Below are 22,385 nucleotides of genomic sequence, written 5' to 3'. Positions count from 1 at the left end.
ACGACAAAAAAGACCTAAGACAGTTGAGCAACTAGAATCCTACATTAGACAAGAATGGGTTAACATTTCTATCCCTAAACTTGAGCAACTTGTCTCCTCAGTCCCCAGACGTTTACAGACTGTTGTAAAGAGAAAAGGGGATGTCTCACAGTGGGAAACATGGCCTTGTCCCAACTTTTTTGAGATGTGTTGTTGTCATGAAATTTAAAATCACCTAATTTTTCTCTTTAAATGATACATTTTCTCAGTTTAAACATTTGATGTCATCTATGTTCTATTCTGAATAAAATATGGAATTTTGAAACTTCCACATCATTGCATTCTGTTTTTATTTACAATTTGTACTTTGTCCCAACTTTTTTGGAACCGGGGTTGTACATTTTACTTTTTTTTACTGTATTTTTTGGATTCACGACTGAAAAGGACTGACTTGAAAAAGTTAATTTACCTTGTAGTATTTCTAATAACACGAAAAGATTTACTTTTTCCATTTTCAAAAGCAAAGAATAGTAAAATATATATTTTTCCTTCATGTAACTCAACAATAACTACTACTAATATTATTGGAAAAAGTGGAAAAAAAAAAAGGCACCGTGCACTTGGTTTCAGACAAAAACTACAAAGGAAAAATAAATAAAAGCATCCTACCCTTTTCACTTTTAATTTTAGAAAAAAGCTACATTTAAAAAAAAATTCAATCCACCACTACGCGACAAAATATTTTTTCAGTTCATCCAAATGTTTTTATTTCAGTGCATCACAAAGAGAAGTGTTTTGTTAAAAAGGAGAAAAACAGACTGAGTAAATAAAAAAGGAATGAAGGAGTAGAAGTTTTTCACCCCTCACACACTCAGACAGAAGTGTGTGTGGATGGAAGTGCTGGAAGCCTCACTGGTGCTTGTATAGCGAGGAGGAGTGCTGTGTACAGGGATCTTTTGTGTATAGGACGCGCTGTGACTGGATAGAGGAGGCTCTCACTCTCTCCATGTTTTATTAAAAGGTTTTCAGAGATAAACAAGACTTCAATCAATCAATCTTATTCACAGCTAGTGACATCAGTGAGACACCACGGCATGTCTCGAGCTGAACAATAAGCGCTGGTGTGTGTGTGTCTGTATATAACAAAAGAAGTTCCAGGGCTGAAGGGAGTCGGGCGTCGGGTCAGAGCTGCAGTGTGTAACTTACTTCTGTACAGAGTCACACAATGGGTTAATATAGTTCCAGTAAAGTGTGGGAGGGATGACGCCCCCCCCCCCACACACACACACAATTCATTACAGAGGTTTCCAAGTAATGTTACTACTCATAACTGAGGAAAAAAAATAATTTCATATGAAAGCAAACCATACACACAAAGTCAAATGCTGGGGGGGGGGTATTTTAATCCAAAGTGTTAGTGTTTTACAACATGGAGTGTTTATGGACGGCGTTATAGATGCGTAAAGCTGGTCACTGTGCTCACCCTGAGTATCTGATCTCCCTCTTCCAGACCCTCTTTAGCAGCAGGACTGTCCTCCAAAACTCCAGCCACGAAGATCCCCACATCGTTTCCTCCTGCCAGGCGCAGACCCACGCTCTCTCCTTTCCTAAACTTCACCAGCTTCATACTGGGTCTGTACATGTCGGTCACACACACACACACACACACACACACACACACACACTTATCTTAGTGATTTAAAAACTTTCAGCAAGATTAATCAGGAACACTGTTTCAGGCTGAAGGACACAGTGAGGGACAGACAGTAACTGATCAAAGGTAACTTCAGATCATTTTAGGGCACTCCGTTCCCAAGAAACTGAAAAACCTAAAGATCATTAAGGGAAGTTGAAACAGGTTAATCAATCAACCAATCAATCAAGTTCGAGTTCCATGTGGTTTGCGATCACACTGTGCACGGACCAACTGAACCACGCCTGACCGCACCTCTTCCAAGTGGTCCAAATGAACCGCACCTGAATGCAGTGATCACAATAATCAAACAAACAGGACTCCGGGAGTCAAACGAGCTTGGGTTGCCAAGTGCAAATACACCTGAAGAAAAAACGGATGATCAACAATAAGAAAAAGAAATGAAACAGAAGAGGAATGGAGAATAAAGAAAATAATAATAATAATAATAATAATAATAAAAAATGAAGAAAGAAGGAAAAAGAAGGAAAAGGCAGAAAAGAGACAAAAAGAACAGAAAGAAAAAACAAACAGATTAATAATAAAAAAGAAATGAAGATTAACTATAAAAAAGAAATTAAGTTGAAGCAGATGAAAAAGAAAAGAAGGAAATACAGCACAAAGAAGGAAATAATACTAAGAAGCAGGTGAAGTAGAAGAAAAAGTGGAAGAAAAATGAAGACAGACAACAAAGGTGAAGAGGAAAAGAAGCAGACGAAAGAAGCCGCCACAAGTGATTAAGGGACCGTGTAAAAAGTGCATGACGTTGTAAAAGTCCCACAGATGTGGTTTTATGGCTGAAACTGGTGCTGAAAGGGTTTTATTCACGCTAAAGGATTTGGTGCGGGTTTCGTCTCACTTATGCTGCGTTCATGTGCTATGGGAATTATGGTAAATACCAAACGCCGACATGGAAAACACACATGAACGCCCCCTCTTGTGGTATTTTCCACTGGGCAACTCGTAGAAAATTTTGATACACGAGTTGCCGAGATGAGATGAACTTTAACCTTTTCAACATGGCGGCGAGCGGTACAAGACACTTGAATGCTAAGCATTGTACGCTACTAAAGTTTTTTTTTTACTAGTACTAGTGGGTAGTTTTTGGTGTCTATGCAATGTTGCGTCATTAACAAGTGTAATATAATACATTAGAAATCCGTTTCCTTTAAAAATGCGTTGTTATGGTTTGTTTTTACCTATCCAGAGCAGACGCTATTGCTAACGATAGCTAACTAACTATTGCTAACTTGAATCTGGTCCACCATCTTTAATTTGTCAACCACAACAAAAGCATGTGAACACAACACACTGGTAAATACCACTTCCCAACTGGAAAATATCATCTTCCCAGAGCACATGAATGCAGGGTAATAATCAAATCTGTAGGAAATCAATTTCACCACCTCATCCACTTCACACACTTTGTAGATGCTCCCTTAACATAATCCTTTACTATTAAAGTCACAGTCATTTGCATTTCCGGGGAAAATACTTCCAGAATATCAGAAATAAAGGTATTTGGTTGTGGTTTGCTCTTGGAAAAGAGGAGTTTGGTCATTTCTGGATGTTTTGTTCACAAGGAACCCAAGACAGAAAATCTAATGTCCAAATAAAAGCAAAGTGTCCTCTGTATCACGTGTGTGTTTTTTTTTTTACTTCATTGCCAAAGTTATTCTGAAACTTTTGTGAATCCAGGGTCAGGCTGTTGGTCCACTTTTCCATGTGTGTTAACTGACTCCTCCCACACGGAGTGTGACATCACAAGTAACATGGCCGACAGGTGAATATGGTTGGTAAATGACTTACCGCAGGATGCTGTCGTCATCATGTGCAGCGATGGGTACGGGGGCATCAGAAGGACTGACGGGCAGATCTACATCCGGCTGTCCGGGCTGAGCGTACACTGGCTTCGGCTCTGCACACACACGCCAAAAATAGAAGTGAAGGGTGTGAATGTGATCAGACTGACATGAGAACAGGCAAGTAAGGAAGACAGACAGAGAAAGAGGGGGGAGGGAGAGAGAGAGAGAGAGAGCGCGAGCGTGTGCGCGCATGCACGTGGTTCTAACCTGGCAGTGGAGGAATCTGTTTGTCTGTCTCCTCGTTACCAGGGACGAGCAGCGCGTCTTCCACCAGCTTCGCAGGACTGGACATGACCGGTGGCTTTGAGATCCGCTCCTCATCCCGACTCCTGTGGCTGAGAGAGACACACACACACCCTTTATGTAAACATTATTCATTACATAATCAATTTAAAAAAAAAAAAATTGTAGCAGTGGCACACGTGCTTGAGGAAGCATGTGTCTGGATCAGCTACTGCTACTGTTTACGACAACGACGACTACTACTACTACTACTAATAATAATAATAATAATAATATTTTTTAATTATCTAATGCATAAAACAGGCCTATTAAGAGCACCAAGAGTATGACAAAATACACCAAAACAAACAATAAAACCCTGCCTATTTAACTCAAACTCATGGTTTGTCATTAATTATTCATCAAAATAGATGTAATTAAGTGAGCAAACAAGGAGATAAAAGAAAATACAATAATTTGTAAGTAAAGAAGAAAAAAGTTGCTTTGCTGTGGAATACCGTATTTTACTAAAACCCACACAGGCGGTCAAAAATAACACCTGGGATGGAGCTGTGTGTGTGTGTGTGTGTGTGTGTGTGTGTGTGTGTGTGTGTGTGCGCGCGTGTGCGCACGCGTGAGAGAGAGAGCGAGCACGCATCCAGTTGTCTGGGATTTTTACACCACACACGGTCTGACAGTTCCACAGCAGTGTGTGACAGAAGTGCTTCCAGTGCAGAAAGTGAGTTTGACACATGCACGCACGCACACACTGGAAATGACACAAACAGGAATGTGGAGTTCACTGTGGTTCAGATTTATACATTTGTTTTAAGTCAATTTTATTATTTTAATCTGAGCTTGCTAACAGTTATTAACAGGCCAAAAAATTATAAAATGTATTATTATTAATAAATGTTGTTTGTTTGGTCATTCGGTGACCCCTGGAGAAAAAGAGACAAAGTGAAAGAAAATTAGATTGTGTGTGCACGAGAGAGAGAGACAGACAGACAGACAGAAACAGAGAGAGACAGACAGACACACACAGAGACTTCTGTCCTGCTGTATACAACAATAGCAGAGCTCTATGACACTTAAGACACCAGAGTTCACTTCTTGCTCCGGTTTCACCCCCCCCACCACACACGCCTGAATTGTTAATAAATGCAATCGATCTCCAAACAGCTGTTACACAGCACAGGCCTCATCAGTGTTAAACAAAACATCAGCCAATTCCCCCATTACGGTTTAAAAGAAAACGGTGAGTGCTGTAGATATCAGCTTGATTTATCTGATGTGTAGAAACAATCAATCACCAAAGGGCTTCCCGCCCCCAAGACATCCCGTCTCATGTTTCAGTCTCCATATCAGTCTCTTTAGAGGTGTCCAGTCACATGCCCTCGTGTGGAAATTGGCTGCTGTATCCTGTGGAGTGTCGCTGGTCCAATTCCAAGACAATCTGTCGCGGCTGTACGCGCACGCTGTGGTGCTTAAATACCCGAGTAACGAGCACTAAAGTGACATTACTGTGACATGAGTGAAGACAGTGTCTGCTTGGAGCGGAGGTGATGATCATCTTTAACAAACACTAAGGAACAAATACTACATCTAAAAATCACACTAACGGTCTAAAACCTACTGCAGGCACGACCCAGTACTTACAAGGAGAGGAGTTTCTGCAGAACCGATGGGCAAACGGGCCTGCAGTGAGACACCAGTCATTACAGACCAAGAAGATAAAGAAAGAAAAAAAGGTGATAATGCGAATGATGCACCGATGCTGACGTTGCCACGACAACAAATAATAAGTTGTACAAAAATCTAAAAACAATGCAAGTTCTGGCTGCAGGTGCGTTTCTGCTGCTGACTGCAATTCTGTTAAAAAGTTTTGTTTCCCTTTTGAGCCTGCTGCGTATCTGTGGAAATACTGATATGCAAATTAGCTAAACGATGGGCGGGGCAGGAACCGGTTCACGTGCAGCCAATTCTATGAAAATGTTTCATTTAGGATTTTCACACAGGGATACCGTGTGCACATATTCGGCAGTGTGTACGCCCGTGTTCATGCTGAGAACGTTTCTCAAGAACAAGACCTACAAAGAAAAAAAAATGCTAGTGTTTTATAACTACAATGTATTGAAAAGTGAAGCGTAAAGATACATACAGGAATGTCATGAAACGCAGCCCATGTTTAAATCATCAACTTGGACGAAGTCCGTCCCCCCTCCCCCGTGGTTCCAGTCAGTGACGTTATCTTCCCCCTCAGTGTACATGTTTTATAAGAGAAGTGTTTACCTTCCGTTGCTGATCTGTTGAGGCGACTGGCCGGAGATGTCGGATGGATCAGAGCGCTTGTCTGGAGAGCGAGAGCGACTGCCACGCAGAAGTTCATGGGAATGATCAGAGGTGAGGGAATGGATTTCTGAAATATCTGTTAAATAAATAAATAAATAAATAAAGCAAGGTTTACAAATTAACTTTATGAAATTCATGTGAAAAGGTGAGAAAAACAATTAACAAAAACAACAAGCATAAGAAATTACATTTTTCCAGAGCATCCTCACCGTCTCGTTCAGAGTTGCCGGAAGGAATGCTGTCGTCTACGTCGGGAACGTTGAGGAGCGTGGCTCTCTCGTCTCGCTGCACCACCATCTTCAGCTTGCCTTTCGAGCGCTCAATCAGTTTCTTAGCGTCTATCAGGGACAGGTTCTCTGTCACGGTGCCGTTAATCTAGGACAAGAGAGAGAGAGACACGGAGAAAGAGAATGACAGAGATACGCACAGAGAACGACAGAGAGAGAGAGAGAGACACAGAGAGAGAGAGAGAGCGCGCGAATTTTAAAAATGAGCCTTTCTTGGAACGAGGCAAGAAAAGCGGCACTGAACCTGTCGGTCTGTCTCCCGATCACGAAAATATCTAGAGATCTTGCATCTGCCTCATCCTTTATTTCTATATTTGCTTGTATTGGGAAAAGAATGTTATTTATTTTTAGCTTTTTTTTTCTCTCAAAGAAATATATAATATAAAACATAGGTCTTACAAATGCTCAGTCTGTCTCTCTCTCTCTCTCTCTGCCCCTTTCTTGCCCTCTCTGACTCTCTCCCTTTCGGTGTTTGTGCCTCTAGAAGTCTCTCCATCCCTCTCTCCTGACTGTACCTTCAGCACGACGTCTCCCTCCTGTATGTTTCCGTCTCGGGCTGCCAAGCTTTCAGGTGTGATGTCCTTCACGAAAATATGGCTGGCCAGTCTCAGGCCGTATTCTGTGATTTTCACACACACACACACACACACACACACACACACACACACACACACACACCAGCTGAGGTCTCAGAGACAGCAGCTTGTGTCCTCCTACTGCATGTAATCAAGTAAGCAAAACATTCCAGTCATAGCCGTTCCTCTATATAAACATGCATTTCAACTATACGCATACACATGCACGCGCACGCACACACACACACACACACACACACTATTTACTCTCTCTGGAAATGAAAGCCACCAAAAAGTGAAAAACCATTTCCAGTAGGAAAACTAACTAAATAATTACATAATACTTCATTATGAATTCATTATTAATAATTCATTAATTAGATTGATTTTGTTAATTGGTTAGTCAAAGTACGCATCAGCTTTTCATTTATTCGTCCACAAATATTTTAAAATATATTTAGTTGATAAGTGTAAATAAATCGAAACAACTAAAATATCAATACAGAGTATAAATAATAATTACATATCAGAAATATGATATTTAATCGTTTCTACCAGCTGATCTTTAGATATCACGTAGAACGAGAAAAAAAAAATCCCAGAAGGTAAAAATCATTTTATCAGGACGATCTGATGAAATTAAACATTTTTCCAAACATTGTTGTGTTTGATGGAATATTAAAGCAGTTTTCTGAAAGCTGTCACTGTTGTCTTTGTGTAATGAAGCTGTCGAGCTACACACAGCCTCAGGTCCTGACTCACCTTCGTTCTTGCGTGACTTGACCAGCGTGACTTTGGAGGGTCGTGGCGGGCCGGCGGAGGCCACAGAGCGTCTGTCGGACCGCGGGGACGCACTCCGTTCCCTCCGTCCCAGGCTGGCGCTCCGATCGTTGCGTCTGCCCGTCCCTGCGCTGGCACCGCCTCCCGGTCCGGCAAACTCCTCGTCCTCTGTATCCTCCTCACGCTCGGACATGGTTTCCCTGTCGCCCGCTCGAGACGCCGGGATCTGAACTTTGCGTTTACGCCGAATGGTCTGTCACAAAGATTAGTAACGGATTAAAAATAATCAGATACTGAAACCTATCTGATACCGCTCGCTTTACAAACTACTATTTTACATATAATAAAAGTATAAATTATAAAATCAATCATATATTTTTTTAAAAGCAAAAAAAGTGTCAAATCTCAAATTTCTTTTTGAAATCAAAATCCAATCTTCCAATCAAAATTTATTCCAACATCTGATATCCAATCTATCAATTTGTTCCATCTCGAACACGCAAAGCGTTTTTTTTTTTAATCTGTACGTCGGAGCGACGCACTTCCCACCACCTGCTACACTGATAACTATTTTTACTCGATAAACACGCAAACATGTACAGATAGCAACTTTTTCCTCCCCCCTCTTTCAAAATGAAAGAAGAATGAAAACAGTAACAAATCCGAAAAAGACAGTACAGTGTGATGTTCTTTCCCAGAAAAATAACGACAAAAAACAAACAGTCCATCTGAATGAACATTATAAACTCAATTTCCAGGTCAGAAAACCGAGAGAGAAATAAATAAATAAATAACTCCGAGCGGTCTTGTCAACCCTGAGTTCACCAAGTAACATCAAATCAAAATGGCGTCTCACAGCGTGAACAGTAAACACAGCAGCGCTTCTTAACTTTAAACGAGTTACGCTGAATATGCAAGGATTTAATTTACATCAAATCAGCATACAGATTGTTAATTCGATAACGCTGACTATACAGAGAAGGAAAATACACGTCACTCGTTATGGTTCTCGAGCACACACACGCACAGATGGTTCAAAATGGCGGGTTTTTGTTTTAAACTCATCTCGTAATTCCCTCTGTAGGATTTTGAGTGTTAAGGCGTTCAACTGAGCATCTACTGTGTCAAACTTGTAAGTTAAACCATCCTGGCTTCTATGTTTCCCACATTTTTATGATTCCTGTTCACAGTAACCCATCAGAGGGGTACGACTCACGATTTTGGCGTTTTTGCCGCTCTTCCTCAGCTGCTGAACGGCGTAGGCGTGTTCCACGTTATCCATGGAGACCGCATTCACCATCGCCACTCGGTCATTCTCACTGTGGAGCAGACACACGTAGAGAAATGATTTACAGCAGACTGTAGTGCTGAAGCTGGTGATTGTGCGGGATCGGTGAGTGACTCACTGTAGAAGCCCCTCCGCTGGTCCTCCTTTCAGAACATCGGAGATGACTATGGAGGTCTCGCCGCTCTGGAAATGAGGGTTGTCTCGTCCTCCTGAGATGGCGATCCCGAATCCGAATCCTGGAGCCTGCGAAGAACAATATGGGTCAAAAAACCAAGAACATTTTCGACATTTATTCACCGAAACCAGGACCGTTTATCACATCTTCAACCACCTTCTAATCATCATCACCAATGAAATTATTTCTAAAAATGTTAAAATTTCACATGTTTAGAGGCCTAGCTTTATTTATTTTCAGTCCCAAAAACAAAAATCATGCCATTTTTCCTTTTTTGAAACCTGAAAGCAACATTGACTATTTACAGCCATAAAAACGTCCGTTAATTAATTTTGTCCCATTTATAACACCACAAATGAATCTCTCAAGGACGCCAAGTATATATAAATGTATAACGATGGATTTTCTTTCTTTCTTGTTTTACTGACGATGTTTAAGTGCCATCTTTCAAGCATGGGGGGGATAAAAATAAAAAATAAACACCCAGCCACCATCTAAAAGATTACTAATGCAAAATATACAGAGAAGGGGCGGGGCTTCCACACTTCAACTAATCAATCGCTCCAGATGCAACTCATATGCAATTTACTCATATGCTAATTTTGTTTTGGTTTTTTTTGTTGAATTTTGAAGCACTCATCAGCGTTCTCAGATTTTGAAACACCGAGCTCCTGTGGAAAATGTGAGGAGGTTCATAAATACAAGTCTGTATTTAAGGCGTGTCTGATGATCGTGAACCTGATTTCACGCACACTCAATGTCCTCCATGGTGTGATGTCATCTCAACAAAGGAGGAGACGATCAACTGGCTGCAAACAAACGTATAGAAACATCGTAGACACGCCCACCTGGAGCTACACACCTATACATTAACCTGAAGGATGTTTTTTGCATGAGAACTATCAGAAGTTCACTTCCTTTTTTTTTTTTAAACTGAAATAAGTGGCTGATATGCAAAAAATAATAATATATAATATGACATGAAACACTGGCATTAAACAGCTCTGTTGCACGAGGAAAAATGGAAACCACAAATATTTAGTGTATGGAATTATTCAACACTGAGAAAGATGGGGAAAATAATCTGTTTTAAAAAAGTAAACATTTTAAAAATGGAAAATTCGGCTCAAAATTTGAAACTGGTATCCAAAACAAACAAAAAGTAACCATAGACCCCGTCCACACGTAGCCGGGTATCTGCTAAATCGAAGATATTTTTCTACGTTTTGGCCTGTCATCCACATGAAAACACATCAAAAACGAATATTTAAAAAAACTCCGGGCAAAGTGAAGATTTTTGAAAACTCCGTGTATGCCTTTTCGTGTGGACAGAGATAACCGGAGGTTTGCGTTTTAGAACGTCACAATCTGCGCCAAAAAAATGACAACAAATCTGCCCTGACGTCAAACGTGCGACCTTTGTTTACTGCAGAAGCCAGATAAAGCATGGACTTAAGCTAGCCGCACACTACGGCGATCCACGCGGTACCGAACCGACCCATTTCAGAGCCGACTCCCGACTGTTAACGAGTGCAGTCGCGATTGAAGCGACACGTGACAACTTAATAGCTTTGTGATTGGCTATTGGATATAGTTACTGTTAAATCCAACACTTGAAGATGCTACAGGCTGAATTACAAATGACACAACACGGAATATGTAGCGCACTATCTAGGCTGCATGAGCTATTATTCCCAACCTTAAATAGTGCACTTATATAGGGGAGTTAAAGCGATTTGGAATTCAGCCACACAACTTGAGCAGAGTGGCTTTCCAGCCCACTGTGTCTATGGATAAAGCTTCAGTCTATGGAATTACAGTATATACCTGCATTAGGTGCTACCAACACGTAGTTCTCGCGCTAGAAATTGTGTTTAATGATGTCACGTGTTATATGCGAAAGATATGATTGGCTATTGCTCGCGACTCTCGCCGATCAGTCTGGCTCCCGATTAGTTTTTTGAATCGGCTGTGAGATGAGTCGGTACCATCGAAAACTAGTCTTTACGCCTGACTCGCGACTTCAGTTGGCTCGGTACGCTGAAAATCGGCGTAGTGTGCGGCTAGCTAAAGAGTAATGGATCGGAGGAGTGCCTTGAAAGCGTTAATTATTGTGCAGGTGCTATTTACATGTTTAATTTTAGAAGCCCAACTACTGCTCCAAGAGCACAGGCGATGTGATTAGGGGGTAGGATTTGGGGAAATAACCATCTACAGGTTTGGAATGCTTATGAATGTGATTGAAAACGCAGATGTTCGGTTATGTGTGGAAGGGATTTTTTTTCGAAGACGAGGTGGTGTGGATAAAACATTTTTATAAACGGAGGGGGGGAAAATGTTCGGTTTTAAAAATACCCGGCTACGTGTGTACATGGCAATAGTAACACAAGTTCAAATTCCATCAGAAGGTGCAACTATATCTCTAATTTTTTTTTTAAGATTGTAAACTACGTCACACAGAGCTCCAATTACAATATTTACTTTCATCGTACGAGTTAGTGGATTTCTGCTCCGATTACAAAGCCAGCACAGACATTCAGCATGACCTAAGAGCACTTCCACTAGTGTTTACACACACACACACGGTACAGTAAGTTCCTGGCACTGATTAACAATCTCATAGCCGAGTAATTCTGTGACTAACACCATTACAAGTACAAAGTGTGAGGACACTGTTAATGTGTGTGATTTTTTTTTTTCATTTTTATTTAAATTTTTTTTTTCCAAATTGTCAGAAAGGAAATACTTCATCCATGTCAGATGAGAAGTGATAATTGAGTCGGAGTTAATAGCCGTGTTAATCAGTGCTGATGTTTCAAATTAACACTGAAAACGGAGACGTCACCATTTTCGCTCTGAGCTAATGAACAACCTTGCTATAAAAACACCACCACCTCCTCAGGCTTCTCGATCACATCCTCCACACCATGTGCCCTTGGGAGTCAAGTCTGAGATTCATTCCCAGTTTATTTATTTACAACTTGGCTGAAAACAATTCAAGACTGACAACAGAAGGACGCAGATCTACAGATTTTTGACTTTTTTTTTTTTTTTTAAAGTTTCATAGTAGGACACAACCTGGAAAAATCTACGGTCTCAGAATAAGTGGCTGAAAAACCTGTTTGAAAAACCCACCCTTTACCCTTGAGCACTTATTCATGTTTTATCATTTTACAGATGTTCCCCAACACTCAGCACCTCTTCACTCTTCCCCAAGTTTTGGTCTGAAATCGTCAAGCACCCAGCACCGTCAGATAATTCTCCTGTGACTAAAACAAAACTCACTCAATGCTTTAAAAAAGCTTGACAATAAACGCAGTAAACTCAAAATAAACCCTGTCCAAGTGTTCCTGACAGTGGGGATGTGACTGTGAGCATGCTGGTTCGAGTTCAACCGCAAAATCTCACATCAAGATTCTCAAAGACATTTCGATGATTCATATATAGGTCTGTAAATACTTAATTAGGGTTGGTTCAGGACCAAGTCATTGGGTTTGGTATGGGAGTCCCGGCATGGTAGACCGGTAACGATACTAGTTCAGCACTAACGAAATGGATAGATAAATAAATAAAAATACAAACTGATGAAATTAATAAACATCAAAAGTTGTATTGTTTAAACACTGAATTAAATGAGTGAAACCACCGTCTTCCTGTTTCCATCTGTCTGTGGATGATGGGTGCAGAAAGAAAGATTAGTCACTAATTTTCCAAACATCGGTCTCAGGTTATTTCTAGAAGCTCGTTATTCTTTTATTCATAAATTCATTCAGAAGTAGACTTAAGTAAACTAAAGGCGATGATACACGGGGCAACTTTTTGGGCAATGTGGCCACCAACGGGTAAATCAAGTGAGACACGGGGCAACAGACAACAACCAATCAGATACGAGCAAATCTGTTGCATCACTTCTGGAACAAAACTTAATAGATCCTCTGTCTGTGTATCAGATCAGATAAGTTAAACAATCTCTATTACAACTTTAAATAAATAAATCATGAACTGCCCATCACTTTTAACCAGGGCTTTGAACCGGTTCAAGGAACGAAAACCGGGAACTTTTTCTATTTCACATGGAACAGAAACGAAACCAGAAACTTTATTATTTTTTATGTTCCGGAACAGAAACGCTTATTAAAAATAATGGTAACCGGTTAATACCGATTTTTATTTCGTTCCTCAAAGTTTCCGTAGCCTACAAATAAAAAAGTCATTCTTCTCCTGCGCAAGTTTCTATGACCCGCTGGGGTTCACTTCCTGTGTGACGTTCGCTGACTGAATGGAGAGAGCGGGAAGGTGGACTACTATCACGTCTCCACGTGATAAGTGAGTAAGTGCATTACTGAGTGTCTGAGCAAAGAAGAGCCTGAACGTTGCAACCTCCCTATTGGCTGTTTGTAAAAATGTATCAATTGTTGCCCTTCCCACGGGAATCATCGCGGGCTCGAGAGACGAGACCTGACGAGTTAGTTCGTTGGTAGCAGAACAAAATGTCTGGACACAAATCGGGTTTTCAGAAAAGGAAAGAAAATAAACGGAGGGTCGAAAATACAAAAAAGGAGGCAGAAAATGCAAAACGAGTTTTAAGGTAGGACAAATGGTTAGTTTTCTGAGGCAGCCCGCCGTGGCTGCCTGCAGGCTTATTTATTATAGCCCATTTAGTTAAAATAGTTGATATAAAATGTTTATAGTTATAGTTATGTGATGGTTGTCCTGATTTAGACTGGGTTTTTTTTTTTTTTTTGGGGGGGGGTGCGCGATGTTGCACCCGGGTCCAGATTAGGGCAGAACCGGCCCTGGCTACATTTCAGGTGTAGTTTGTTTTATGTATGTATGTACTTGCATAGATGTGTACTTGGTCTTCCAATATGGCGCCTAACAAAATCTCGCGGCGCGGTGACGTCATGCGGTAGCCCTCTATAGGGCCTGACTAGCCTTTGGTAACACACTAAACGAATTCTCTTTCATTTTTGGCACTTTTTCTGTTTGTGTAGATGGGAAGACATACTGAGAATCCAAATTGCCAACATTTGAAATAATAATTGTTTTGAATTATTTCTTGTCTTATTTAATGAAGGTTGTAATAGAATTAGCCTACATTTGGCTTAAGCTGGATGAGACAGAGACATAATTTTATAGCCATTTGTTAAACAGCTGACAGGGAACGTAATTAACCGTTCCGGGAACGAAATTTTTTTGTTCTAACCGGTTCGGGAACGTCTATTTAATGGTGGAACCCAAAACCGGAAACGTTAAAATTCCGTTTCTGTTCGGAATGAACCAATAGGAAAAAAATTCTGGTTCAAAGCCCTGCTTTTAACTTGACTCAAGAGAGCTAACATTATCCCTGCATGGCTAGCAATAACTTTCAGCTAACTATGTTAGCAAAAACCACTGCTAGTTAGCCACATCCCATTCAGTCTCTATGGAGCAGTGGTTAGCAAGCAGCAATTTGCGCTTAATTCCAACCCAGGCTCTGCTGGTTTCCTAAACATTTAATGAGGTAAAATTCACCACTTTGGGTTTACACAGAACACAGGGGTTTTTCTAGAAAAACTTAGTATGAGGGCGCTCACCATGGCGAGGGAGCGAAGCGGGGGGGGGCCCAGTTGTCCCCCCCGCCGTGCAAAGCCTTTGAAAAATTGAGGCTACAATGGGACATTCTGAGGCTGAGAGGGAAATTGTAACACATTGCCAACATTGAAAAAGAAAAGTAATCATCTTCTGCTCCGGACAGTCTTTGGCTTTCTTCCGTTTCGTGCCGCGGGATGACATCTTTAAATGCCCAAGTGTCAACAAAAACAACTCGCGAACCACTTCTGTCAAAAACTCCCGCGCCGGTGGGCGAAAGGTCATTCAGTCTCGAGAAATCTCGCTCTACAAGTCAGCTGACCTTGTATGTAACCCATGTCAAATCTCGCGAGAGCAGCCGCAACAAGTAAACAACATGGCGCCTCAGTCTGGAAAACACCAATTCGGATTGTTTTTGCACCGTCTGGCGGTGTATCTACTATGACTGGAATATTTTTGGAGTAATTATAACGTATTTGATGATCAGACACATTGTCACGTGGTGTTGCTGGGATGTTTTCACAGAGAAAAGATCATTTTGAGAAAGATCGCATGTTGCGCAGTAACATATAAGTGCATGGCCTAAGTGTGACTTGGGGTTCAATCGGCATTTCGGTAAGAGGGCGCAGAGCCCCTGTTCCCCGGTTTAGACGAAAGCCTGGAACATAACATCACTTACCAGCATAAAAAGTCGTCTCTCTTTTTCCTTCACTCCACTGCCGTTGACACGCTGCCATCTTTGTTAATTTCAGAAGCTCTCACTCAAGTGGTCATGTGATTCACTGCTAGCACTCTGATTGGATGATTTTAAAAAGTTGGCCAAAACAATCAAAATCGTTCCGACTGCCCAAAAAGTTGCCCCGTGTATCATCACCTTAACAAGGCTACATCCGCACCAGTACGTTTTCGCTTTAAAATGAAAATGATCTCTGTCCAGACGAGCGTTTTAGCTCCGTATCAGAAATAATCTCAGTCCATACGAATTAAACACGCATCACGTGACTATTCACGTACCGGGATAAACATCTTGATGCCGTTTGTTTTCTTCCAAGAAAGGGCCATGTGACAGAAGCGTGATGAATCAGGGAAGGATTGTGAAGCTACAGCTGACAGACAGACATTCTACACAACTTCGTGGCTGCAGTTTGAGGAAGAACCACATACGAGTGTCACAGTCAGGTGTCCATGTACTTTTGGCTACGCTGTATACTGAACAGTTCGGAGACTCCCTGCTATGGAACAAGATTATCCAAACAGATTGGGTTGTTTTTTTTTCTGTCACAGCACATCCTGAAATGTTTGGTTCCTTACTTATTGATCCAGATGTTAGAGTTACACGGATTATTATTTTAACGAGTTGCTAGACATCAGAATCAGAGCACAGCCAGCAAAGAAAATGGTAGAGATAATGAACAGAGATGAGTGAGAATAATTTCATCTCTCTCTCTCTTTCTCTATACAGGAAGAGGAAAAGGAGCCCAGTGGTGTTTCCCCCCAACTTCCTGCCTTTCGAGACATGAGCGCTATTGTGACTCCATTCCCTGACTTCCTGCAGCTGGACTACAAAACACACACCCCATCATCATGCTAGGAGGGTTTAACAGATGATGTTCTTGCACTCACCCTGTGAAGAGTCACCGTGTGCTGCTCCCATATAACCGTTTCCTCCATCGCTGCACTCTGTAACACACACACACACACACACACACAGTCACTTTAAATGATATATAGCCAGTGTACACAATGAAAAAGTCAAGAGTGTGAACGCTGCCGTAAAGTTTAAGATCGTCACATCGCATCTTGTATCATTACTAGAAACCTGCCTTTGAAAAAAAATACATTTCTTCTCTGAAAGCACAGCTGGATTAGTGACTCACGGTCAGTAAAATCTGACATTTCCTTCCTCTAACTGCATTCTTCCACTACATTACACGATAAATAAATAAACCAACAATTTAAAGAAAAGTACAGAAAGAGACAGACACTTGGTACTAATCTTAATGCAGTTGCGTATTAAAGGTGGGGTATGAGAATTTTTTCAGGAGTATTTTTTACCATATTGCTTGAAAAGCTCCTCATACCCATGTTGCAAGCAGTACAATAGAAGGTTTGACCCAAAAACTAAATATTTTAATCCAGTCTACAGTGTAAAATAAAGGAAAAACGCCATCCAATCATATCGAAGTACCACCTCAAAATGATTGGATACTGACACGTCAATCAGACTGAAGCCTGCGAGCAGCCCGGCCCTTCTGTGTGTGTGTGTGTGTGTGTGAGAGAGAATGAGCAGAGTGTCATACAGAGCGCAGAATTTTCTCAGTGTGCTCCCTCCAAACAACGGGGATTTACATGAAAACGGAAGGAGATATTCACAAAATTCTTTCACATTGAGTGCCACAAGGATCTCCTGAACACACTGATGTAATTTTTTTGTCTGTAGTGTAAAAAATGAGTTCACTAGAGCGAGTTAAAAACGAGTGACTTTTCTGCCAAGTTTATAATGGCAGTCTATGTGGCTGCGCGGCTGTCCTCTCTTCACTTTCAGGCTTCTCATTCAAAAACTGCAAGTCCTATCATGTAGGTAGACACATTGTGTGAATCAGGACAAGTGTGGCTACTACTTTTGAGAAAATTGTGTGTGTGGAGTGAAAATTGGGGCTGAAAACACAGTTTAAATGAGAAAGTTTGAGCTATTTCTCCAAGCTCTCTACACTCTGCTCCACTGGTGTGTAACGCAATAGACACCCATTATAAAGGCTGATTTTCTCAGGCTTTATAAGGGGGAGGAGGGGTGGAGACGCAGGGGGTGGGAGCATGGCGAGGGCGGGCGGGTTTCTTTTCAAAATATGGCTTGCGGGAACCGTTATTCCAAAATCTCATACCCCACCTTTAAGGCAGTCTTGTTTAGATTAGGGATGGCGAAAACTAAAAAAAAAATCTTGACCGACCACCGAGCCTCATTAGCCGGTTAAAGTCGGTTAACCTATGAGTTTAAACAGGGATGCAAACGGCGCGCCTTTTTCATGGCTCGTGCAGATCCGTTTTTTTTGGGGGGAGGGGGGGGTGGCATTGAAGTGTCTGAATAATTTCATCAGAGTAAATTCTGTATTAAAATTACTACATAAGCAAATGCCGTTACAGTCCATGAAAAAGCCGTGAAAAAGTCGGCATCTGTGCCTTTAGTTTGTGTGGAGAGATATAATCTGCAATAACATGCATTGTTGGCTACAGACCGAAACATACTTTGAGAATGCACTGGCCAAGGCAGGACTAAATTCCATGTGCCTTCTAATAATAATTAAAAAAAAAAACCAGAATAGTAATTTGTAAGCTAAAAAGCCTGTGTCTACACTTTTTCTTTCGCCAAGTGGCAGCGGGAGGGCGGGACATGACTGAATGGGTGTTTCTGATTTGTCAGCTGTTGTCCTTACACCGCATGGCATGCCCAAGCGTTTACAAACACAGAATTCCAGGTTCTCCGTTCCAAAATCAGCAGCTTCAAAATGATTGATTTTTTTTTTTTTCACCAACAACCCCCCAAAAAAATTAACCGGTTGACGTTGATTCGGTCAACCAACGGTCATCGGTTAACATCCCTAGTTTAGATTTGAAAAATAAATTAAATATACAAAAGAAAATTCACACACATGGATGTTTCTATTATGATATTTACTATGTTTGCAATGGAAGTGATTTTTCTATGAAAGCTGTGCATGTTTTGTGCAAGCCATGCTTTTCGCCACATGTTTAATTTCAGTTTAAAGCTTAGCACTTTTTAAAGAAAAGAAAAAAAAAAAAGAATAAAAATCGGCTGATGCTCAAGGTTTCAGTAGCCATGTTTCCATTAACCCGCTTAATTACCTCGGCCAGGACGGAGTCCACCACCAGGGGGCGAGGTATTGTTTTCGGTGGGATGTGTGTTTGTTAGCAACATTATAGGAAAACGGCTGGACCAATTTTCATGAAACTTTCAGGATAGATGAGCATTGGTCTCAAACAGAACCTCCAACATTTTGAAGGTCATCTGGTCAAGGTCACCAAAAAGGTCAAAATTGTTTTTTCGCAATATTTTCCTTCATATTAATCATATTTACTTCAACCCAATTCCAAAATGTTCATCTTTCAATTCTGCTCCCATTGATGTGCTACATGACGGGTCTCTCATAGTTTTCTTAGCAGTTGGGGGTCAAGGTCATTGCTAAAATGTGCATACTTTCCATTATCATTTCAAAAACGGTTAGAGATAGAGAGATGTTTATCATTATTAACATACAGGAAGTCATATATGGGCTTTCATTTGGCACCATGACCTTTGACCTTGTTTGTTTCTCTGTTAACAATCTAGCATCTAGACGGATGGACTTCAAATTTTCAGGGTAGGTGGGCAATGGTCCGTAGATTACCTACTTAAATTTTGGGGATAAAAATCGGGTCAAGGTCACGGGAAAGGTCAACATTTTCCATTATAACTCAAAACGGTTGCCAATAGACAGATGCTTATGAGCATATAGGAACTCCCACATGGCCTTTCATTTGGCACCATGATCTTTGACCCCGAGTGACCTTGAAAGGTCAAACTCAAGGTCACAGCTTTTCAGAGAGCTGTAACTTGAAAACGGTTGATGGTAGACATTTACCATTATCAACTTATAGGAAGTGCCATATGGGCTTTCTTTTTTTTTTTTTTTAAAGACATTGCACAGTATATCTACCTCTATGTTTGCACATTGTTTGCCTCTTTTTTTTAAATGTTATCTTCATTTTTCACTCTACCTTTATATTTTGCATTCCATATGCACTTTATATTTTATATTCCATATATTATATATATTTCTTTTTATATTGGTAAGCGTAGTTTGGTCAGGCAGTTGCAAAATAAGAATTTCATTACCCAATAATAAACCGCTGTGTCTGTTATTGTGTATATGACAAATAAAAATCTTGAATCTTGAATTTGGCACCATGACCTTTGACCTTGAGTGATTCTGAAATGCCAAACTCAAGGTCATGGATTTTCATAGGACAGCTGATGATCGAGAAATATTACCCATCCATCCAACCATTATCTGTAGCCGCTTATCCTGTTCTACAGGGTCGCAGGCAAGCTGGAGCCTATCCCAGCTGACTATGGGCAAGAGGCAGGGCAGGAATTTCACGAGGGCCATGGCCCTCGTGCCCTCTCAATTTGGCCTTGTGCCCTTGGAAAAAAATATCTGCCGTAAGGCCACAGTGGCCTTGATGCCCTGTGGTTTTGCAGTCTGCCTCGTGACTGCCAATAGGCTTTAACATCACCTGCATTTATTGAGAAAAAAAATACGTCTTTTGATGACATTCTGGATTCTTATTGGGCAACTCATCATCGGACTCGAGCCTGGCATGAACCGCTCCGACATGCTATAATGACACCAATCTATCACCAGCCAACCAGGAGACTTAATCAAACGCATCCCCCGCCCACTTGTGTCTGCGTCTGAGAAGTTGAATTTTCACAGAAGCAGGGAAGAAGTTGACTGAGGTAAGACTGTGTGATAAATTAACGAACAAATAAGACAGGAATTTCAACATATAGGGCTCAAGTTTGTTACCGTTAAATAAGCATTGCTTGTACAGTAACGTTATGTCGTTACAACGTTGACCCACTTTTAACTTGCAGAGTACTGACTGTAGCCGCTAACAAATGCTAATTAGCTTGCTGTCAAAAGTGCAAAGACCTTAAATTGCTCTGTGTAAATTAGAAAATGGCGCAACTTCCTCTGTAGCCATCAACGGACAAGCACAGACTTGTCTTGAGTTTTGAGCCAATCACAACAGGGCAGCACTGTGGCCTGAGGTAAAACATGATAGTTTAAGGCCCTGTCCACATGGCAACGGATTCAGGTGAATCTGATAAAACTGTTTATCGTTTCGGCCTGGCGTCCACACGGCACCGGCGTTTTGGGTGCCCCAAAACGAAATCTTTTGAGAACGGGTTCCAGAGTGGAAAGATCTGGCAACGGCGCCGTTGCGAAGTCGTCTGGATGAGTAGAACAGATTTGTTTACGATGACGTCACAACCACATGTGCTTCACGCCGGGTAGAAGTGTAACGAACTCGATGCGAGTTGTCAACAAATCCTATAACTTGGTTCATGAAACGCGCTTACAAAATATTTTCACTGTGAATACTTATTGTGTAATGGTGCAAAGTGAGAGAGAGAGAGAGAGAGAGAGAGTCAATCCCGCCAGCAAAAATAGAGAAACAAAGGAGTGATCTCACCTCTTCAGATGTTGGTTTAAGTCCTACAATACATTCCTCAAAAAGGGCGTAGAAGAACAAATTAATCCATCAACGTGTAGCATTCAATTTATTCCGGACCATTAAAGACGCCGCCTTCCGCGTAGAATCATAAGTCATCCTCGCCACCATATTGGATGGGTCAAAGCGGAGAATAAAGATGCCTCATTCATGTGCTGCGTTTAACTGTACCAACAGGTTTGCTGTCCAAACGAGATCACATGGGATTACCTTTCACAGGTGAGACTGGAAAAATACTTTTCATTGTATTTGGTCATTATAACGTAATTTTACGAACAGATTTTTCTGACTTTGTGGCTAATATGAAGCCTCGCGCATAACAGTTTATGCGCATGCGTCCCTACTTCTTCTATTGTTGTGGTGTCTCCGATGGGACCGTCTTACAGCGCACCTAGAGGTGTGGCATGTGTATTGCATCGTTTTCAGCAAGCGTTGCCATATGTACCTGATATTTTACTGATCCGTTGCCCATGTGGATGCGATATTTTTTTTTTAAATCTCGTTGCCGTGTGGATGTAGCCCAAGTTTGTTTAAATTACAAAAATGAGTACACCCAATGACTGTCTCATATACTCTTCATATACTCATACTGTTTAAGTAATGCAATAAAACTAATCTTTAAAAGTGGAATTTACTCAAACTGTTTGCATAGAATGAACTTTGGGGTTAACAGTGTAATAGTGTTGCAGTGTTCTGCAAATTTGCAATTTAATATTTCAGATCATGAGACATGAAAGTGCTATTTTAAAAAATAAAAGGTCAGAAATGTTTTCTTTGTCATCTATTTAGTTCATTTTATTTCCTCAATAATTTTCCTTGATTGAGAAATCGGTCTGGGCTCTTATGGGTTAATCAGTAGCCTGCATGCTAGTATATGTTCCATTTACAGTCAAACATTTTGATGGACTCCAGGCTCAATTTTGATTAATCAAAAATCTGCGTAGTAGTACAGTCTGAAGATGCTCTTGCACATTCGGTGTCAATTGAACAAAAATTATGGGAGGATATAGGTTTAATAAGTTTTACAATTTTTGAAGGTGAGTGATGGATTGACAAGTTTAGATGTGTTCAATATTTTCTTATCTTCAGACATAACAGTGTAGGAGATGTTTCTTTACCTGCTTGACAGTTTCGACTGAGACTCCAATCTTCCTCAGAAGAGTCATTAGTCCTTAAATTAAATTCATTATAGACGTGAACTTAAAATCAATGTTTTATTTTATGGCCTTGATGCCCTGGCTTTTGGCCTTCGTGCCCTCAAAAAACTGACAGCACAAAAGGCCAAGTGGTCTTGCCCCTAAAAT

At 40.9% G+C, this 22,385-nt stretch overlaps 1 protein-coding gene across 13 annotated transcripts in view; it reads right to left on the bottom strand.

The window, feature by feature from the left end:
* tjp1a (tight junction protein 1a) overlaps positions 1-22,385 on the bottom strand; it is a 92,803-nt gene that overhangs the window by 35,078 nt on the left and 35,340 nt on the right. For 8 of the 13 annotated variants that reach the window (XM_060911075.1, XM_060911081.1, XM_060911083.1 and 5 more), the window contains exons 2-11: positions 16,411-16,467; positions 9,160-9,284; positions 8,970-9,072; positions 7,736-8,006; positions 6,914-7,017; positions 6,300-6,486; positions 6,052-6,187; positions 3,745-3,872; positions 3,482-3,590; positions 1,463-1,613 (exon numbers count right to left, since the gene is read on the bottom strand). In XM_060911075.1, coding sequence (XP_060767058.1) covers positions 1,463-1,613; positions 3,482-3,590; positions 3,745-3,872; positions 6,052-6,187; positions 6,300-6,486; positions 6,914-7,017; positions 7,736-8,006; positions 8,970-9,072; positions 9,160-9,284; positions 16,411-16,467 — 1,371 coding nt within the window. The remainder of the gene's footprint in view (positions 1-1,462; positions 1,614-3,481; positions 3,591-3,744; positions 3,873-6,051; positions 6,188-6,299; positions 6,487-6,913; positions 7,018-7,735; positions 8,007-8,969; positions 9,073-9,159; positions 9,285-16,410; positions 16,468-22,385) is intronic. The other 5 variants (XM_060911077.1, XM_060911078.1, XM_060911082.1 and 2 more) reach the window with 1 other exon arrangement.

The sequence above is a fragment of the Neoarius graeffei genome, chromosome 27 (genome assembly GCF_027579695.1).
Source record: "Neoarius graeffei isolate fNeoGra1 chromosome 27, fNeoGra1.pri, whole genome shotgun sequence".
Taxonomy (NCBI): domain Eukaryota; kingdom Metazoa; phylum Chordata; class Actinopteri; order Siluriformes; family Ariidae; genus Neoarius; species Neoarius graeffei.
The sequence above is the reverse complement of the archived record's forward strand: the minus strand, read 5'-3'. Positions and strand labels throughout refer to the sequence as shown.